This window comes from Nomascus leucogenys, chromosome 8 (genome assembly GCF_006542625.1).
Source record: "Nomascus leucogenys isolate Asia chromosome 8, Asia_NLE_v1, whole genome shotgun sequence".
NCBI lineage: Eukaryota > Metazoa > Chordata > Mammalia > Primates > Hylobatidae > Nomascus > Nomascus leucogenys.
Window position 1 is genome coordinate 38,485,391 of NC_044388.1, and position 16,838 is coordinate 38,502,228.

Consider the following 16,838-nt stretch of genomic DNA (forward strand, 5'->3'; position numbering starts at 1 on the left):
GGCTGCAGTGCTTTTATACTGTCACAGCTCACTGTAGTCTCAGCCTCCTGGGCTCAAGCGATCCTCCCACATCAGCCTCCCAAGTAGCTGGGACTACAGGCATGCTCCACCCCGCCTGGCTAATTTTTAATTTTTTTATAGAGATGGGGTCTCGCCATGTTTCCCAGGCTGATCTCAAACTCTTGGGCTGAAACAATTGGCCTGCGTTGGTTTCCCAAACTGCTAGGATTATAGGCATGAACCACCGCACCTGGTGGTATTATATTTCTTAACATCCAGGTGTGTGAATACAGACCTCTTTTTTTTTTTTGAGATGGAGTCTTGCTCCCATCGCGCAGGCTGAATTGTAGTGGTGCGATCTCGGCTCACTGCAACCTCCACCTCCCAGGTTCAAGCGATTTTCCTTCCTCAGCCTCCCAAGTAGCTGGGATTACAGGCGTGCGCCACCATGCCTGGTTAATTTTTGCAGTTGTAGTAGAGATGGGGTTTCGCCATGTTGGCCAGGCTGGTCTTGAACTCCTGATCTCAGGTGATCCACCCTCCTCGGCCTTCCAAAGTGTTAGGATTACAGGCGTGAGCCCCTGCGCCCGGTCTAGAGACCTCTTCAAAGCTGGGAAGGTACAGGGTGTGCCCTCTGAACAACAGCAGAGCTTGTTGCAAACCTGAATTTTCTGGTCCTCTGCTGCCCCTTTGTGGACTGGCTGGAAATAACAGCCCAATATATCGCTGTAGGAGCATGAAATTGGACTTGGGAGAAAGGGCACCAGAAGAACTGGTGGAGGTTTGAAGGCTGGTGGAGGATACGAGGGAGTCAGGAGTGTCCTTTTCTCCAGCAAGGCTGGGGTTCCCAGGAGAGAGGCCTAGAACTCTTTCAAACTCTCAATGACTTCAAGAAATTCTCTTCTTTTTCATGATCTTTATTTATCCTCGAGACACTTGGATCCAGTAAGCGAGTGACAATTTCAAGACTGCCAGCCATGCACCTCTGTATGTTTTTGGCCCCAAGCAGCAGCCGTGGGCCTAGTGCCAGCCCTCACACGCTAGCTACCTCCTCCTGCGCTTGGAGTGGAAAGTCTGTGGGGTTCTCTCTCTGGTTCTGCAAGCTTTTCACACCATCTCTTCGCTGTCTGTCTCTATGCTAGGGGTTTCACACAACTCTACACCATTGCATTCATGCTTGCCGTATCCCTGACTTTCTGCACAAGTGCAGGGCAGAGATGGCCCTTTTGTTTTGGTGAGGGAGAGAGGGGAACACTTGGGCACAAAGAGGGGAAGGGACTGTGAATCCCAGGGAGCACCCTGGCCAGATCCCAGCGGTGTTCGAATCCCAGGACCATCTTCCATCTACAGCCTAGCTGCCTCTTTCCCTGGTCAACCCTTCCTGGGTGCCCATCCACCACACTGCCCAACCTCACTCCCCGTCCCCTCCCACAAAGAGTGACAGTGGCCTGGGGCTCGGCCTCTCCTGACCCCAGGGGAGGATGGGTGACCTGGGCCTCCTGCTACCTGCCACCTGGGCCTCCTATCTCCAGCCGGAAGCCAGGGACCCACCCACGGGCCTGGCCTGACCTCTCTCCCCCTCCCCTCATGCTTCCAGACCCTGCCGCAGCCTGCGGTCCAGGGCCAGGAGCTGCCTCAGGAAGCCCCGGTTGGGGATGATGCCTCGGTGGTCTTTGACTTTCTTGATGGCCTCCACAAGGGTAAGGTGGTGGTACAGCATGAGGTAGGCCAGTACTAGGGTGGCGGATCGGCTCACGCCCACGGCACAATGCACCAGGATCTTCCCTGAGAGGAGAGACACAGAGAGAGAGAGCTTTGAGACTGCTTGTGGCAGCTTGGAGGAGGCTGGGGAAAGGGTGACATGAGGCCGGGCATGGTGGCTCATGCCGGTAATTCCAGCACTTTGGGAGGCTGAAGGGGGAAGATCGCCTGAGGTCAGGAGTTCGAGACCAGCCTGGCCAACATGGTAAAACCCCATCTCTACTAAAAATACAAAAATCAGCTGGGCGTGGTGGCCCATGCCTGTAATCTCAGCTACTCAGGAGGCTGAGGCAGCAGAATCACTTGAACCCAGGAGGCAGAGGCTGCAGTGAGCCAAGATCGTGTCATTGCACTCCAGCCCAGGCAACAAAAGCGAAACCCCATCTCAAAAAAAAAAAAAAAAAAGGGGTGACATGGACAGGGAAGAGGAAGACAGGTAAGTACAGGTGCATGAAGACAGGAATGGGTGCAGATGAGTGGATGTTAGGAATGCAGATCCCTGGCAAAAGGGGAGAGGCCTGGACAGAATGAGAGGATGGGGACATGCAGTGGCTCAGTGTCCATAAACCTGAAAGGGGTCAAAGGTGGAGACTCACCACTGATGTAAGAGCCAGCTTTGCATAGAGTAGCGTGAATGAATCAATTGAAAACACTGTCGTTACTGGCCCCTTCCTCAATCTATCCACCATTCTAGCTTGTTATTCTCAACCATTGAATATATATATGTATTGAGAGACAGGGTCTTTCTCTGCCTCTCAGGCTGAGTGCAGTGGCACAAATATAGCTCACTACAACCTCTAATTCCTGGGCTCAAGAAATCCTCCTGCTGGCTGGGTGCAGTGGCTCATGCCTGTAATCCCAGCATTTTGGGATGCCGAGGCAGGTGGATCACCTGAGGTCAGGAGTTCGAGACCAGCCTGGCCAACATGGTGAAACCATGTCTCTATTAAAAACACAAAAATTAGCTGGATGTGGTGGCAGGCACCTGTAATCTCAGCTACTTGGGAGGCTGAGGCAGGAGAATCACTTGAACCTGGGAGATGGAGGTTGCAGTGAGCCGAGATCACGTCACTGCACTCCAGCCTGGGTGACAGAGAAAGACTCCATCTCAAAAAAACGAAAAAGAAAAAGTTGATCACATATAATCTTGCCACCCAGGTGTAACTTGCCACTCTTAACATTTTTGATAATTTCCTTCTTGTCTTTTTCTGTATTGCTTTAAAAAAATGGTTGAGATAGTATTTTTTTCTTTCTTGACAAGATCCTGAGCATTTTTTCATGTCACTAAAATCTCACTCCACTCTCAGACCCTTGGACTTCCCCAGATTCCAGGTACCCTGTTCTTTCCTGCTCCCAGCATTCCCCTCCTACCTCCTGGCTGGCTCAGTGCCCGGTGGATGAAGTCGGCGGCCGTCTGGAAGTGGATGCTCATGTCAAAGGCTGGCGAGTCATGGGCCTCAACACCCAGGTAGCGGATGCCCAGCCCCTCATAGGCCTCGGGTGTGCCTCGCCACCGGCTGTGTGAGGCATTGAGGACGTGCGTGATGCCCAGGCGGCGAAGCTCCCGGCGGTTGTTAGCCATGTCCCTGCATTGAGTAGAGGTTAGAGGAAGGGTGGGAAAGCCAGGTTGTTGGGGAAGACTCCCTTGTCTACACCCTGTTAACTTCCTGAATCCCATTGTTGATTTTTTTTTGAGAGGGAGTCTCGCTCTGTTTCCTAGGCTAGAGTGCTCACTGCCACCTCCATCTCCTGGGTTCAAACGATTCTCCTGTCTCAGCCTCCCGGGTAGCTGGGATTACAGGCACATGCCACTATACCCGGATAATTTTTGTATCTTTAGTAGAGATGGGGCTTTATCATGTTGGCCAGGCTGGTCTTGAACTCCTGACCTCAAGTTATTCTCCCACCTCAGCCTTCCAAAGTGCTGGGATGACAGGTGTGAGCCACCGTGCCTGGCCTCCTGGATCCTACTATTGGCCTAAGGACACTACTTTACTTACTAGTGACCCAGAAGGGAGGAACCAAGATGGGCAATGACTTGGAGTCTTGTTCTGTGAGCTGTGGTTGAAGGTATAGGGGATGTTTTGCCTGGAGAAGAGAAGACTAAGGGGATGGGGTGAAACTAGCCATAATAAAACTGAAAGTGTGTTTTCTGGAATTAGGATTGTGTTGGATCTGTAGGGTTCTCAAGGGTAGAATGAGGATCAAAGAATTAAAGCCCCAGGAAAGCAGATTTCATTTTTCTTTTTGGGAGGGGGGACAGAGTCTTGCTATGTCTCCCAGGCTGAAGTGCAATGGTGCGATCTCAGCTCACTGCAACCTCTGCCTCCCAGGTTCAAGCGAATCTCCTGTCTCAGCCTCTTGAGTAGCTGGGATTACAGGTGCCCACCACCATGCCCGGCTAATTTTTGTATTTTTAGTAGAGACAGGATTTCATCGTGTTGGCCAGGCTGGTCTCGAACTCCTGACTTCGTGTTCCACCTACCTAGGTATCCCAAAGTGCTGGGATTTAGGCGTGAGCCACTGTGCCTGGCCAGCTGATTTCAATTTCATATAAGGAAGTACATTCTAATGGTGGAGTCTAGCTGAGGAAAGGGTGGAGAACCTCAAGAGAGAGTGGTTTTCCTGTCCCTGGGGTATTCAGGCAGAAAGAGGAGATGGCCATGCAGCCATGGATGCTGCAGAGGGGAAATGAGTGTCAGGCAGAGTGTTCTGCTCATTTCATCGGTCCTGCCCACCCTGAGATAGTATGGTTCTGACATCCACTTCCACACCTAACTCCCCTATGTCTCTACTCTTGTTGACACCCAGAACCCTCTTGTGTTTTTGCCAGATATTCCATGGCTCACATTTGCCGTGTTTTTTTTTTTTTTTTTTTTGAGATGGTGTCTTGCTCTGTTGCCTAGGCTGGAGTGCTAGAGTGCAGTGGCACGATCTCGGCTCACTGCCACCTCTGCCTCTTGGGTTCAAGCAATTCTCTGCCTCAACCTCCTGAGTAGCTGGGATTACAGGCGCCCACCACCACACCAGGCTAATATTTGTATTTTTAGTAGAGACGGGGTTTCACTATCTTGGCCAGGCTGGTCTTGAACTCCCGACCTCGTGATCCATCTGCCTCAGTATCCCGAAGTGCTGGGATTACAGATGTGAGCCACCATGCCCGGCCACATTTACCCTGTTTTATGATGTCACCTTCAGGTATTCATCTGGCCCAGACCCCTCAGCTTGGTGGCAGACACCCCTGGGCACCACAGTCATATCTCAGGGCAAACGCTCTGTCCAGTGCAAACTCCTTATGCAGAAAGAGCACTGAACTTGAGTCTCCAAGTCTGGGCTCTGCTACTTACAACACATGTGACCTTGGCCAGTCACAACTTTTCTGAGCTTTGGTCTCCTCATCTGTAACCCAGGGAGAGTGATACCTATCTCACAGGGCTGTTGTGAAGATTAAGAGAGATAATGTGTGTGAAAAAAATCCTTGTAGGCCAGGCACAGTGGCTCATGCTTATAATCCCAGCACTTTGGGAGGCCGAAACGGGTGGATCGCTTAAGGCCAGGAGTTCAAAATCGGCCTGGCTAACATGGCTAAACCCCGTCTCTACTAAAAATACAAAAATCAGCTGGGCGTGGTGATGGGCGCCTGTAAGCCCAGCTACTTGGGAGGCAGAGGCAGGAGAATCGCTTGAATGTGGGAGGCGGAGTTTGCCGTGAGCTGAGATTGGGCCACTGTACTCCAGCCTGGGCAACAGAGTGAGACCCTGTCTCAAAAACAAAAACAATGCTGGGCACGGTGGCTCACACCTGTAATCCTAGCACATTGAGAGGCTGAGACAGATGGATTGCCTGAGCTCAGGAGCTGAAGACCAGCCTGGGCAACATGGTGAAACCCCGTCTCTACTAAAATACAAAAAAATAATTAGCTGGGCAAGGCAGTGTGTGCCTGTAGTCCCAGCTTCTCTGGAGGCTGAGGCAGGAGAATCGCTTGAACCCGCAAGGCGGAGGTTGCAGTGAGCCAACTGCACTCCAGCCTGGGCGACAGAGTGACACTCTGTCTGCAAAAAAAAAAAAAAAAAAAAGAAACCGAAACCAAAACCAAAACCAACCAAAGAAGCAAAAAAAAAATCCTTGTATAACTTTGAGGAAGAGAAGTGGGGATGGCTCTTCCTTTGATGTTTTTCTCTCCATAGCCTTCAAATTGCAGAATCTCTGTAGGCACTACCGCTTTGCTTGGTCTCAAGAGAAACCACTGCAGCTTCCTACCTACTGCTCCTGGCTTCCAGTGACTGCCTTTTCTCAGAGACATTGCACAATAGATGGAAGGTCAGAGAAGTCATCTATTGTGCCTGGTATGTAGCACTGGCACATAACAATAAATATGTGATACATGAATGATATTATTACTGGAACAGAGTCTTTCTGTCCAGAGTTGGGTATTTTTATTTTATTTATTTTATTTTAAAATAATAAGTAGAGATGGGGTCTGGCTTTGTTGCTCAGGCTGGTCTAGAACTCCGATACTCTAGATACTCCTGCCTTGGCCTCTCAAAGTGCTGGGATTACAGGCAAGAGACACTGACTGGCCGGAGTTGGGCATTTCAATAATCCTGGCCAAACTTTCCCAAACCTGCAGCCTCTACTCTCGGCCCATGTGCCCTATCTCCTCAATCTTCAACCAGGAACCAATGACACCACTCCATGCCTGTCTGCCACCCTTCTCCTTTCTTACACACACAAACACACACACACTCTGCCGTGGGCCCAGTCTGCCTGATACATACTGGTCTCCGAGATAGAGGCCTGGCCAGACCTCGTCGGCATGGTTACAGGCCGTCTTGCCCGTGTAGAGGAGCCGCTCCAACTCGAAGACATTGAGGAAAGGATGTTGAACGGTTGGCATCTCCTCCAGGGTCCCTCGAGTTCGAACAGGAGACCTTGAGCTACTCCGGGAGAAGCGGGCCATAAAAGTCATAGAAGCCCAAAGCCAGTTACCAGGGCACATCTTAGAGGTGGCAGAAACCGTGGCAGCTGCAGGAGTGGCTGCGGCAATGATGGGTTCAGTTGCCAGGTAGCTGCTGCTGGAAGAGGAAGGGGTGTGAGACACACTTGAGTGAGTCCAGAGCAGCTGCTTCCCTTCCCTGGGCTGGTCCTTCGGGAGAAGATTCTCGAGGGAGAGAAGGTAAGCTGGCTCTGGCGGGAGCCTTCAGGGGTGGCTTTTCCTTCAAGCTGCAGCAGCTCCTTTTGCTCAGCTCTTTGGCTCTGCCACGCAACGAGGTGGGAGAGTCACATGTCCTTGTTTACGGGGAGAGGGAGCTGCCCAGCTGCTAGGTTTCAGTTCCATCACCCCACCCCCACTGCCAGCACGCATACAGACACACACACACACACACACACACACACACACACACACACTTGGCACTTGGGTGGCTGTCCCCACTGCTGGGGATCTTGCCAGCTGGAATCTGGGTCTCATCTGCCTGGGGCTATAGGCAGAGAGCCTAGGGAGCTGGGATGGGGTTGGGGGTACCTTTAGACCCATGCAGAGAGAATTAGCAGGGAGACAACAGCAGCTGAGGCCATGACACATGTCAGGCCTGCCATCTCTGTGCCAGAGTTAGACTTTAACCCCTTCATGACCTGCCACTGCCTCAGAGATAAACCTGCTATGGGAAGGATGTGGTGGGGGCGGGGGATGGGGTGAGTGGAGAATAGCAATAAAGAGGAAGAGTAAGTTTGGGAAAAATAAATACTTGCTGAATGCACAAGCTTATGGAAGAAGGCACCAATCTATGTGCACAACAGGCAAACCACCCTCCTTGGATCAGCATTAGGAAATTACTGATCAGATCTCAGCTCTAATGTGAGAATTTCTGAATCGAAGCAGGGTTGGAGTGTTTTGTCTGTGTGTGTCTTGAGGGGAGGGTGACAGAGGTGGATGGTGGGGGAATTGATGCAGGGTTGGAGTGTTTTGTCTGTGTGTGTCTTGAGGGGAGGGGGGACAGAGGTGGGTGGTGGGGGCCTAGAAAGCAGGAAGGAAAGGGAAAAATGAGGGATCCTGCCAGGTCCAGGGGCTCAGAGGCTTAGAATTACCAACCGTATGGCTGTTGGAGTCAAGTGACCCTACAAAACACGTGAGGTCAATAATGAGGGGCTTAGCAGGTGTGTCTCAGATTACCTGTTGAGCTGCAGAGCTGGGAAGGACCAGCGTTTGAGGCTTGCCCTGGGACCTTCAAGCAGGGAGGCAACAATGGCAAGGCCCCTCCCCCCTCCCTCCCCATCCTCTCACACCTGTGGTCCTGCCTGTTTGAAAGCAGGAGGTCCTGGAGCCTGCAGAATCCCCTTCCACTCCCTTCCTGGCCTTCCGCCAGGGGGACTTCAACTCTATGACCAGCAGTGAGAGGCTATCTTTGTCCCTGCCCATGCTCTGTCCCCATCTCACACCCCTAGCCAGGGCCCAGCTCTCCCTTGCCCCAGTGCCAAGAGAAACCAAGCACTTACAAGGCATTAGAAGCAGGGGTTTTAGGACCAGGATTGGTGAGGGAAGATTGGATCTTAGGGTGTTTAGGGAGAGAGAGAGAGTTTTCAATGGCTAGGTCCAGAAGGAGCACAGAAATATAGCACTACAGCCATTACCATCACCACCATCACCATCATCACTACCACCATCACCACCATCACTATCATCATCATCTTCTTCTACCTTTGCACCCAGGCCTAAAGACCCCATTACTTTATTACAATACAACCTTTCCTCTTAGAGAGTCTGCTGTCTACTAGATGATGAATGGGATGGGGGACGCGTGAAGGAGCCCATTTCTAAGAAGGATCTCCGTGGGGCTGTTTTTCCCGGGGGGTGCAGAAGCCCCTTTCTGTCCCGGGATACAGCCCTGGGCATTCTCCAATCCCATCCGTCGGCTCCAGGGGCCGTGGCCCGCCGCTCCCTCCCTCCGCCTGCGGTCGCCTTTGTAACAGGTCCATGGCTGTCGCCCCAGTCCTCCGCGCCCGGCCCCGCGCGCGGAGGGAGGGCGCCCCGGAGAGAGCGGCTGGCTCGCTGGGCTCGGGTGCCCGCTTCCCGGTCCCCTCCCTCCCCCGTCGCCCCTAGCTGGGCGCCTCTCCCCAGCCTGGAGAGCCAGCTGGGAAGGCGAAGGCCCGCCGCAGCCCCTCTACCTCTTTGCAAGCGCTGCGCTGGGCCTCAGTCCGAAAGGCGGATCGCCGGCGCAGACAGCGCCACGGCCATGACGCTCTTGCTGCTGTCGCCGCCGCTGTTTCTGCCCAAGACAGGTTGACAGATTAGCAGCTATTTTTAAGCCATGACACACACGTCGAAGCAGGGTTCAAATCAGCGTGTGCGCTGGTGACATACAGGGACTCGGTCTCACATTCGGTAGCCCGAGTCGCCAGGCAGCGTGGGCTCCCCAGCAACCCCCCACGAGCCCGCGCGCCTTGTAGACCAGACACGGCCCCGCCGAGCCCCAGCAGCACCGCCTGGAATGCATGCGTGTGTTCTCAGAGCTGCACCAATTACAAAGCGTTTTGCCTAAAGATTACATTATAAGTCATCCCAGGCACTGCCTTAAACACACACACTCCTCCCAGACAGAATTAACTAATTACATAGACACGATTCTGTGCACTGGCTTGTACATGCCTCGGTCTGAAGAAACCGTGTCATAAAGAACAACAGTCCGTAGCCCCCATTAGCCTTCATTATATGCCATGTGCTTCATTTAGCTTAAGGCATTTTATCCTCCCCACAAGTCTATGAGGGAGACATGATTACTATTGTTCTAATTTTAGGGAGGAGGCGACCTAGGCACAGAGAGGCTAGGTACTCTGCCCTGGTCACACAGCTTGTTACTGGCAGAGCTGAGCTTGTTCAAACTAATGGCAGCCTGGCTTTGCAGTTTATGTCCTTAACCACTCTCTAAACCAGTGCCTCCCACAAAATGGAGAAGGCACCATGGATTTCCTTCATTCAGGAAGCCATTTCCACCAGCTCAGCTCATAGTGAACTTCACTTTCCCCAGACTCTCAAAACATTCATCTTCATATTAATTTCTTTCTTTTTTGAGATGCAGTCCCACTCTGTCGCCCAGGCTAGAGTGCAGTGGCGCAATCTTGGCTCATTGCAACCCACTTCCCAGGTTCAAGCCATTCTCCTGCCTCAGCTTCCCAAGTAGCTGGGATTATAGGTGCCCGCCTCCATGCCCGGCTAATTTTTTGTATATATTTTTTCTTTGTTTGTTTGTTTTTTAGTACAGACGGGGTTTCACCATGTTCACCAGGCTGGTCTTGAAATCCTGACCTCAAGTGATCCACCCACCTTCTCTCAAAGTGCTGAGATTACAGGCATGAGCCACTGTGCCTGGCCATCTTCATATTAATTTCTCATGTGCTGCCTTCTAGTGACATATTCACTTGATCTGCATTTTTATTGTAAGCACCAAGATTGTAAGCACTTTGAAGGCAGGGACTGTGCTACCTTCCCCAGTGCCTACCTTATTGTGTGAGAGGGAAGTGGGGGAGATGATAAATGTTAGCAGATGATGCTGTTGAGAACTAGGCTGGCTTGAACTCTGGCTGTCTACTAGAAGAAAGGCAGAAAGTAGATTGGCTCAGATTGAAGCTGATGCTGTCAGCTATAGCTGAAACCAGGACTGACTCCATTCCCAGCAGTGGTGGCAGATCAGGTTTTGATCTCTGGGTTAGAGAAAGTACTGGCCAATGTGACAATCCCCAGGTTCCATGACAGGCTGCCATCCAAGTTTAAGGTACCTCCTAGCCTTTTTTTTCCTTAGAGAAACAAAATTCTTTTCACTTTTCCTTGTCCCTTGTGGTACAGCAGTTTAAATAAGAAATGAAATCCTTGTCATTTAAAACAAAGAGGCAGGGCATGGTGGCTCACGCCTGTAATCCCAGCACTTTGGGAGGCTAGGGTGGGCGGATCACCTGAGGTCAGGAGTTCGAGACCAGCCTGGCCAACATGGTGAAACCCCGTCTCTACTAAAAAAACAAAAATTAGCCAGGCTTGGTGGCAGGCGCCTGTAGTCCCAGCTACTTGGGAAGCTGAGGTGGGAGAATCGCTTGAACATGGGAGGTGGAGGTTGTAATGAGCTGAGATCATGCCACTGCACTCCAGCCTGAGCGACAGAGCAAGACTCCATCGCAACACACAAACAAACAAAAGTGAAAACAAACAAATAATCAAACAAACAAAAAACCCCAAGGAACTGACCTGAGAAATTTGAGATTTTAATTTGCGCACCCAGGAAAACCTAGTTAAAACATTATCACAAAACGAATTGTGAAAGAGCACTTACAAGATCAATGTCATTTTTGTTTGTTTGTTTGTTTGTTTGAGACAGAGTTTTGCTCTTTTTGCCCAGGCTGGAGTGCAATGGTGCAATGTCAGCTCACCGCAACCTCTGCCTCCTGGGTTCAAGCGATTCTCCTGCCTCAGCCTCTCGAGTAGCTGGGATTACAGGCATGCGCCACCACGCCTGGCTAATTTTGTATTTTTTAGTAGACACAGGGTTTCTCCATGTTGGCCAGGCTGGTTTCGAACTCCCGACCTCAAGTGAAGATCAATGTCATTTTAAGTGAAAAGTCTTCAAGATTGGTAGGTTGAGAGGAAGTTGTAGGTAAAGCTGATCTCAATCTTTGACGAGACTTCTGTTTCAACCCTGCATTGCACTTTTTTCAAAATGCTGGGAAAATATGGTTTAAAGTACACCACAGACAATGTGTACAGCTGTTTATGGGTAATTATAGAAATTGCCTGGGGACTGACATATCTGTGAGGACCATTTTCATGAGTCGATCTATAGCCCACTTGATTTTTTTTTTTTTTTGGAGGCAGGATCTCAGGCTGGAGTGCAGTGGTGTAATCATAGCTCACTGCAGCCTCAACTTCCTGGGCTTAAACGATCCTCTTTTAAATGATCCTCTTGCCTCAGCCTCCTAAGTAGCTGGGACTATACAGGTGCATGCCACAACGCCTGGCAATTTTTTTTCCCTTTTTTTTTTTAGACAGAGTCTTGCTCTGTCTCCTAAGCTGGAGTGCAGTGGTGTGATCTTGGCTCACTGCAACCGCTGCCTCCCCAGTTCAAGCAATTCTTGTGTGTCGCCTCCTGAGTAGCTGGGATAACAAGTGCCTGCCACCACACCTGGCTAATTTTTGTATTTTTGTAGAGATTAGGTTTCACCATGTTGGCCAGGCTGGTCTCAAGCTCCTGACCTCAGGTGGTTTGCCCACCTCAGCCTCCCAAAGTGCTGGGATTATAGACCAGAGCCACCATACCCTGCCAATCAGCTCATTTTATCTCACCCATGTATTAAATTGGTGTCATCATTCTGATTGAATACCTGAGAGAGACTGACATTTGGTCAGATTAGTTAACTCATCCACATCTAGTGTGTGGCAGGACACAGGTTCAAACCCAGGGCTACCTTATTTGAAACTTCAGTGTTTCAAGACTAGGCTGGAGAATCGTTTCCTCTGTAAAGCCTTTTTGGATTCACTCTTTTTATTTTTTTGAGACCAAGTCTTGCTCTGTTGTCCAGGCTGGAGTGCAGAGGCATGATCTCTGCTCACTGCAACCTCTGCCTCCTGGGTTCAAGCAATTCTCCTGCCTCACCCTCCTGAGTAGCTGGAATTATAGGCATGCACCACCACACCCAGCTAATTTTTTGTATTTTTAGTAGAGACGGGGTTTCACCAAGTTGGCCAGGTTGGTCTCGGGCTCCTGACCTCATGATCTACTTGCCTCAGCCTCCCAAAGTGCTGGGATTATAGGTGTGAGCCACCGTGCCAGGCCTGGATCCACTATTTTTTTTTTTTTTTTTTTTTTTTTTTTGAGACGAAGTCTTGCTCTGTCACCCAGGCTGGAGTGCAGTGGCTCAGTCTCAGCTCACTGCAACCTCCACCTCTCGGGTTCAAGCAATTCTCCTGCATCAGCCTCCCAAGTAGCTGGGATACAAGAGTGTGCCACCATGCCTGGCTAAATTTTGTATTTTGAGTAGAGACAGGGTTTCACCATCTTGGCCAAGCTGGTCTTAAACTCCTGAACTCAAGTGATCTGCCTGCCTCGGCCTCCCAAAGTGCTGGGATTATAGGCGTTAGCCACTGTGCCCAGCCTGGATCCACTCTTATTTGTCCGTTTCCTTCTTTGTGCTCTCATATACACTTCCATGAAAGGACCTATGAGCTATATTTGTTTCATTTATTTATACACTTATTTAAATTCATATTGCCCGTACTAGAAGTACGAATGGATACACTATGCTGGGATGAACAGATTAGAGATGGAAAAATAAGGCTATGGAAAGATAAAGATAGGGCCAGGCACTGCAGCTTGTGTGCCTGTAATCCCAACACTTTGGCGGACCGAGGTGGGAGGATTTCATGAAGCCAGGAGTTGGAGACCAGCCTAGGGAACATAGTGAGACCATGACTCTACAAAAAATAAAGAATTAGCTGGCCATGGTGGCACGCACCTGTAGTCCTGGCTACTCAGGAGGGTGAGATGGGAAGATCGCTGGAGCCCAGGAGTTTGAGGCTGCTGTGAGTCATGATTGTGCCACTGTACTCCAGCCTGGGTGACTCAAAAAAAAAAAAAGATAAAAATAGATTTCAAAATAGTTTTGAAAGAAATGATTAAATAAATATACAGACAGGGAGTTGTTCAAAAATAGAATGTGGGAAAAAAAAAAAACGAAGAATGACCATCAAAATATGGCATATGTTAAAGGTCAATTCTAACTGCTACCATTTAATTGTGGGCTGGGCTTTATATACATTAGTGAATTCAATCCCATAAATAGATTTAATTAATTCAATTTTACAGTTGAGGAAACAGGTTTAGAGTGCTAGTGGTAAATCCACTCTGAGGCCAGAGAGCTAATCAGTGGAATTTGAGCACGGATTTCAACCTAGAACTACTGTAAACCAAAGCCTGTGCCTCAAACCACTGTAGTAGACTTAAAGAAAATAGAAGAGTAGTTGTTAAAATGTATCACGTCCTGCTGTGTGCCAGGCATTTAACAGAAATGGCATGAATCATTCTCAAGCGACTCTCCTGGCTTTGTCCCTTCGGGGATGTGGCTCCCCGTGGCAGGATCTGCGAGGTGCGATGCGTACAGAGGTTGGGACCAGCAGCCTCTTCAATCTCTGGAGAAGCTCCCTGCTGCTATGTAATCCTTCCTCCTAAGTAGAGGATAGCGCTTCCTCCCAACCACACACCAGATACCGCCGTGCCCATCCCTCCTGGGCTGGCCCACCCTGAAGTCTGCTGCTGGGTGAAACAGCACTTTCACCTAACGCTTCAGATAGCAGAGGACCGACAGCGGTGACTGCATTTGGCGATGGAATAAATAAGGTGAGGGGACAAGGGGCACAGAATGTTCTTCAAGGGTGCCCATTTTCATAATGGTATTTTTCTAAATCTGCATCTTCCCCATCCCAAACCTTCTTCAGCTTTTTTTTGTTGCCCGTTTAACTCCTGCTTTCCTCCACATCCTTGCGTGTGCTTTGGGTCAGTTCTTGCAGGCGCCAAGCGGGTGGTGGTATTAGTGGGGCTCTTGCTGGCTTTGAACTGGGGAGACAGGCACGCTGGTCTTTTGTGTAGAGTGAGAATCTGGTTTTGCTTCAACTCCACTTCTGTCCTTCACCTTTCCACCAATGCATTCCGCTCCATTTTCCTGCCGACTTACCTGGGGGTGAAACCATCTTAACACTGTTAATATGAAATATGAGCTTTCTTCTAAGGACCACACACTGTTGCAAGAGCAGAAATTCTTTCCATTAGCATAACTTTGTAAGGGAGGCTAGTGCTCCTCTAGTGGTAATAAAGTAGAATTACTATTTGCAAAACAGGATACAAAAAGAATATAGAGTAAATCTCAGTATTGCAACAAGAGCAACAACAAGGAGATAGAAAAAAATTCCTAAATACACATCTTGAGAAAGACTGAAAAGAGATAAACTGTAGCCCGAATAGGATTTCAGATAATTTTGTTTGTTTTCAGATAGGGACTTGCTCTGTCACCCAGGCTGGAGTGCAGTGGTGCAATCATGGCTCACTGAAGCCTCAATCTCCTGGGCTCAAAGGATCCTCTTGCCTCAGCCTCTCAAATAGCTGGGATTACAGGGAGGCACCACCACACCCAGTTATTATTATTATGATTTTTTGTATAGATGGGGGTCTATGTTGCCCAGGCTGGTCTTGAACTCCTGGCTTCAAGTGACCTTCCTACCTTGGCCTCCCAAATTGCTGGGATTATAGGTGGGAGCCACCATGCCTGGCTAGATTTCAGATATTTTTTTTTTTTTTGAGACAGGGTCTTACTTTGTCACTCAGGTTGGAATGCAGTGGCATAATCTTGGCTCACTGCAGCCTCAACCTCCCAGGCTCAAGCAATCTTCCTGCCTCAGCCCCGCAAGTAGCTGGGATTACAGGCACGTGCCACCATGCCCAGCTAAGTTTTATATTTTTTTGTAGAGATGGGGATCTCGCCATGTTGCCCAGGCTGGCCTCGAACTTCTGAGCTCAAGGGATCTGCCCATCTTGGCCTTCCAAAGTGCTGGAATTACAGGTGTGAGCCACCACGCCCTAGCTCAGACCATTTCTAATCTTGTCCTTTAAATTGTCTATATTTCCCAAATTCTCTGCAATCAGTACGAATTAATTTTTTTTTCTTTTTTTTTTTTGAGATGGAGTCTTGCTCTGTCACCCAGGCTGGAGTGCGGTGGCACGATCTTGGCTCACTGCAAGCTCCGCCTCCCGGGTTCATGCCATTCTCCTGCCTCAGTCTCCCGAGTAGTTGGGACTACAGGCACCTGCCACCACGCCCGGCTAATTTTTTGTATTTTTAGTAGAGAAGGGGTTTCACCGTGTTAGCCAGGATGGTCTCGATCTCCTGACCTTGTGATCCACCTGCCTTGGCCTCCCAAAGTGCTGGGATTACAGATGTGAGCCATTGTGCCCGGCCATGAATTAATTTTAAAATGTCAGTTTCATGAAATTGGTTGAGACTTTTTTAGTGGCTTCTTATGTGGCCAATTTTAGTAAATGTTCCATATATGCTTGAAAAGAATATATAATTCCTGTTTTGGGATGCAAATTTCTATCTTTATCTCCCTTCTATGTAAGTCTTTATTTTTATTATTTATTTTTTTATTTTTTGAGATAGAGTCTCACTCTGTCGCCCAGGCTGTAGTGTAGTGGTGTGATCCCAGCTCACTGCCACCTCCGCCTCCCAGGTTCAAGCGATTCTCCTGCCTTAGCCTCCCAAGTAGCTGGGACTACAGGCAGGTGCCACCACATCTGGCTAATTTTTGCATTTTTAGTAGAGATGGGGTTTCATCGTGTTGGCCAGGCTCGTCTCAAACTTCTGACCTCAGGTGATCTGCCTGCCTCGGCCTCCCAAAGTGCTGGGATTACAGGCATGAGCCATCTCACCCAGCCCCAGATGGTTGAAGCTTACATACCCTCTTCATAGGGGAGAGGGAGGTGGGGGAAATGTGAGCAATTGTGAAGAGTTGGAAATAATTTTCGGGGGAAATGAATGGGCCCAAAAAGCAGACAATAGTTTTAAAATGATTAGGTGAGTAAACTGAACAGGACTGGTAAGTTATGGAAAGGTGAGGGGTGGAACTGCACTGTGATCAAAGGTTGTCATATTATGCAGGTAAAGTCTCATAGGTAATCTCTCAGGGCTGCCCTCAGAAGAATAGATGAGACGTCTGTCTGAGAGTGGTGATGACTTTTATTCTCGTTTCTTCTCTTGTCTCTTCTCTTCTGGTTAATCTTTCCTGGTTATTTGATGAGATTCTTAGGGAGGGGGTCTTAAGACAATTGCATTTTTTTTGGAAAATATCATCTTATTCTGATAAGAAAATTTCTGAGAGACTCTCCCTGTGCTGGAGGGTGGGTTGGGGGGCAATAAGAGAGGGTTAGGAAGTCCTTTGTTCTGAGGCAGCTTCTGAGGCCTTCTAATTTCCTTTAATTCAAAACTGCTCAGCATGCCAAAGCACCATACTTTGGGATATTGTTCTCTGCACCTCTTTCTTTCTTTCTTTC

At 49.4% G+C, this 16,838-nt stretch overlaps 1 protein-coding gene across 2 annotated transcripts; it reads right to left on the reverse strand.

The window, feature by feature from the left end:
* Window positions 1–901: 901 nt before the first annotated feature.
* DUSP26 (dual specificity phosphatase 26) lies at window positions 902–9,366 on the reverse strand. Of its 2 annotated transcripts, none has more exons than XM_003269566.4 (4): window positions 8,926–9,366; window positions 6,540–6,833; window positions 3,133–3,347; window positions 902–1,785 (listed from the first exon to the last, which is right to left on the reverse strand). In XM_003269566.4, exons 2-4 carry the CDS (start codon window positions 6,758–6,760, stop codon window positions 1,586–1,588), a joined length of 636 nt encoding a protein of 211 aa, XP_003269614.1. In that variant the 5' UTR covers window positions 6,761–6,833; window positions 8,926–9,366; the 3' UTR covers window positions 902–1,585. The 2 variants fall into 2 exon arrangements, with proteins under 2 accessions (XP_003269614.1, XP_030672944.1); XM_030817084.1 differs by having other exon boundaries at window positions 6,540–6,836; window positions 8,926–9,297.
* Between the last annotated feature and the right edge of the window lie 7,472 nt (window positions 9,367–16,838).

What these genes read in the sequence shown, in the direction of transcription:
- DUSP26 (XM_003269566.4), bottom strand. Translation starts at nt 6,760, where the DNA reads ATGTGCCCTGGTAACTGGCTTTGGGCTTCTATGACTTTTATGGCCCGC. An exon ending in GGCCTCTATCTCGGAGACCA is followed by an intron (nt 3,348 to 6,539) that starts GTATGTATCAGG and finishes TACTCAATGCAG; the next exon opens with GGACATGGCTAACAACCGCC. An exon ending in GGCACTGAGCCAGCCAGGAG is followed by an intron (nt 1,786 to 3,132) that starts GTAGGAGGGGAA and finishes CTCTCCTCTCAG; the next exon opens with GGAAGATCCTGGTGCATTGT.